Raw genomic sequence first — 3,784 nt, 5'->3', positions numbered from 1 at the left:
ACGCTGCTTGCGAGGGCCAGGATGTAGAGCCAGGCCATGAGGAAGAGATCAGATGGAGGGGGGGGGGGGGGGGGGGGGCGGGGATGGAGGTGCATGGTGATTAGCCGACATCTCGCCCGCTGTACACCCAGCGCTGGGCCTATAGATCTAGTTATCTCGACTTATATTCATCATAAAAACCACAGCACGCTCCTACAGCCGCGGCAGGCTCAGCTAAACAGCGCTGATTAGCATTATAAACATATTGGGGGGGGGGGGGGGGGGGCAGAGGTTCTGGACAGACAGGCGGGTAGAACCCCCCCCTCCCCCATCCACCACCATCCACCACGACTGATTACAGTCAAGACGTATTTGTTTACAGAGCGCTCGAGCATTAGGTTTATGTACACAGTCATCAGGTTGGACCGAGGGAGCTGTCAGATTAGAGCGAGGGAGAGATGGAGTACAGGGTGTTGGGGGGGGAGGGTGTGGGGGGGGTGCTGCTGCTGCTGCTACCATCATTACTCTCCCAACATGCACCATGCTGGGCAGGGCCTGCAGGCTGGAGGAGATCAAAGAGACCTCCGGTTTAGCACGGCGTGTGGCGGAGAGACATAAAAGGGAGTGGGGGGGGGAATTAACTTTTTTTTTTTTTTTTATTTATTGATATTTTTTGCACAAATCTCTCCAATATTCAAAACATCTCTTTCCACATCATCATATGCAATTTCCAGGATTTGCCTTTTTCTTTTTTGTAAGAACATACAAAACATGTAAAGGACTCATACAAATACATTAACAACTGACATGGAAAATAAAAAAAAGACTTACGAAAAAAGAAACATACTATACTATACATTATGCGTATACATCCCTGATATATATACTTTGCATGTAGACCGAACTACCTTCGAGCAGGTATGTGCTGCATCCTCTATCGGGATGCCACCCTTCTCCATATTGCATGTGAGAGAAAGCGCCCCAGACACATGCAGTTGTGCATGAGGGAATTAACATTTTAACTAAATCAGAGAGGGAGGGAGAGAGAGAGGGAGGGAGAGAGAAGAGAGGGAGGGAGAGAGAGCAGAAGGGGGAAAGGGTTGCGGATGAGGTCGAGGGGCTTTGATGAGGTCTGTCGCGTCTCACACACCTGCGGTTTGCGATCGCTATGGAGACTGTAAAATCTGTTGGATATATATATATATACACAGGTAAATGGTTCTGGTTCACCCCCCCCCCCCGCCGAGGATGAAACACAGTTGTTATGACGACGTGCGACGGTTTCAAAGACAACAACAGGTAATTTGGTCATCGATTGTCCAATTGAAGTAAAATCAAAAGTGGGAAAGACAACTGGACATTGAAGGAATGGACTCTAGTGATCCAACACCCAGGTGACTTGTTACTATTACAACTACTACTATACTATTACTATTATACTACTACTACTACTATTACTACTACACTACTATTACTATTACAAGTACTTTGAACTGCAATTTCTGTATGAAAAGTGCTATACAAATAAAGTTATTATTATTATTATTATTATTACTACTACTATACTACTACTACTATTACTACTATACTACTACTACTACTACTACTACTACTACTATACTACTACTAGTCATACTACTAGTAATACTATACTATACTACTACACTACTTGTTACAAAGGGTCAGATTAAACCAAATATATATATTTGTTGCTTGAGATCCCTTGTATAATATTTGTATATCGTTTGATATCCCTTGTATATTCTTTGTATATATACACGGAATATCCCTTTACCTAGGTACAAACCAGACCATAATATTCGTTCTCCTATTGGACAGCGACCCCTAGGCGCCAACGGCCATACCCCCAATGGCAAGTTCAAAGGCAACGCCAAGGCATGTCTCAACATGTCCAGGTTTGCGCAGTAATACGAGACAGAACTGAGGTTGGCACTAGATTATTCACTTTACGTATAAATACGTCGCAGGTGGATACAGCAGTAGAGTATCCTAAACGTTGAAGCCTTCACCACGATACAACGTGCCGTGAAGTGGGCCTCTTTGCCCCTGAATAGAGCCTTGAGAACCGCGTGCGAATATATAGCTAAAGTGTCAGAGTTTAACGCCGTATCGTCGAGTTCGACTTATTCTAATGTGAAGTAATAGTCTATCATTTATAGTGTATCGTGCGGCTACCGTTCTTCCGTGACCAGCATTACCACCGGTTCGTCGTACCTATAGCTAGTGCACTTATCCAGGCTGGGCGGCCTAAACTCGTGCCACCACCCGAGGAGTCCTAGACGAGAACCGTTGGATATGTACACCGGAGAACCTACACCGGCGAATGCAGAGCCTTTTCTGGCTGGATTATATTGCTTTGGTACTGTGGCTGCTGGAGCAGAGAACCGTCTACCCCACTGTCGTGTGGGATCTACCCCTGTGAGGAGCACCCTCGAGCCCGCCTCTAGGACCAGAGGCTGGCTGGCTTTCATCCATGCTGTCGGGCATACTGGATTATAGCTGTTGCTTTGTCTGCGGACCAAGGGAGTACTGCACTGGCTCCTGTATCTGGAGCCTCGTTATTCCGCGTTGACCCAGACTTTGCTCCCGAACATTCCTCTACCCTGCCGGCTTACAACCGGAGGGAACCCCCCAGTGTCTCCAGCTGACTACGAGTGTGCCTTATGTAATTACTATGCTACAGGTGGCGTCAGTTATACCCATCTTACTATTCTCATGGACTTACGCTCTTGACCTACTTTAAGTGTTCTTCGCCTTACAAGCGCAAGTATAATTCTCAATCTGTAACCTACCGTTGCTGCTCTAATAATAATAAATACCTCTAACTAGAACTTTATGTGTCATTGCCGTATTCTTGTGTGGGTGTTCACCAGATATATCTATGTACTGTATGGCCAGTAATTAAAGTACATAACTAAGTAGTGGTTTAATAATACCATACTCTCAATACAGTCAGGGAATTGTAACCCTCAGTTACACTACTACTACTACTACTAGTCATACTACTACTATTACTATAACTATACTACTACTAATACTATTACTACCACTACTACTATACTACTACTACACTACTACTACTAATACTACTACTATTACTACCACTACCACCACTACTACTATACTACTACTACTACTATACTACTTGTGGGGTGACAGTGGCTCGGGAGGTAGAGCAGTCGTCTGGTAATCTGGAGGTTCCAGTTCAATTCCCGCTCCTCCCGGGCAGCGTGTCGAAGTGTCCTTGAGCAAGACACTTAACCCCTAACTGCTCCCGGTGAGCAGGTCGGCACTAAAAGTATATATTTGATATTGAATGAATGAATGAATGAATGAATGAATGAATGAATGAATGAACACTTTATTAACAGATTGCAGAATGGGTACAATACAGTACGGCTCAATACACACAATTGTTAAGGGGATGCAGACCAGAGAAAGACGTTTGTCTTGTTTACATCAGGGTCCTCCATTTTCAATTCATAGACATTTATGACATACACAACATACATGACATTTATGGCATAGGGACATATAGGTATTTAGTACTGATACATTTGTGACATAAACGGTATTCAAATATACAGTAATAATAATAATAATGGATTGGATTTATATAGCGCTCTTCTCTGACTGACTGTTGCTCTGACTCAGAGCGCTTCACAGAGTCCATTATTCGTTCATACACAGTCATACCGGTGGTGGTAAGCTACAATTGCAGCCAGAGCTGCCCTGAGGCAGACTCACGGAAGCGTGGCGAATAATCAACGCCTACGGCCCCTCC

At 44.5% G+C, this 3,784-nt stretch overlaps 1 protein-coding gene across 1 annotated transcript in view; it reads right to left on the bottom strand.

Annotated features, from left to right (window-relative positions):
* Nucleotides 1–3,784, bottom strand: part of dock8 (dedicator of cytokinesis 8) — a 334,288-nt gene that overhangs the window by 33,492 nt on the left and 297,012 nt on the right. Inside the window, 1 exon segment of the mRNA XM_084323164.1 lies at nucleotides 520–541. Within this exon segment, the coding sequence (XP_084179290.1) occupies nucleotides 520–541 (22 nt within the window).

The sequence above is a fragment of the Notolepis coatsorum genome, assembly GCF_963971535.1.
Source record: "Notolepis coatsorum genome assembly, chromosome: 10".
NCBI classification, from domain to species: Eukaryota; Metazoa; Chordata; class Actinopteri; order Aulopiformes; family Paralepididae; genus Notolepis; species Notolepis coatsorum.
Note: the sequence above shows the minus strand (reverse complement) of the source record. Positions and strands in the feature narration are given on the sequence as shown.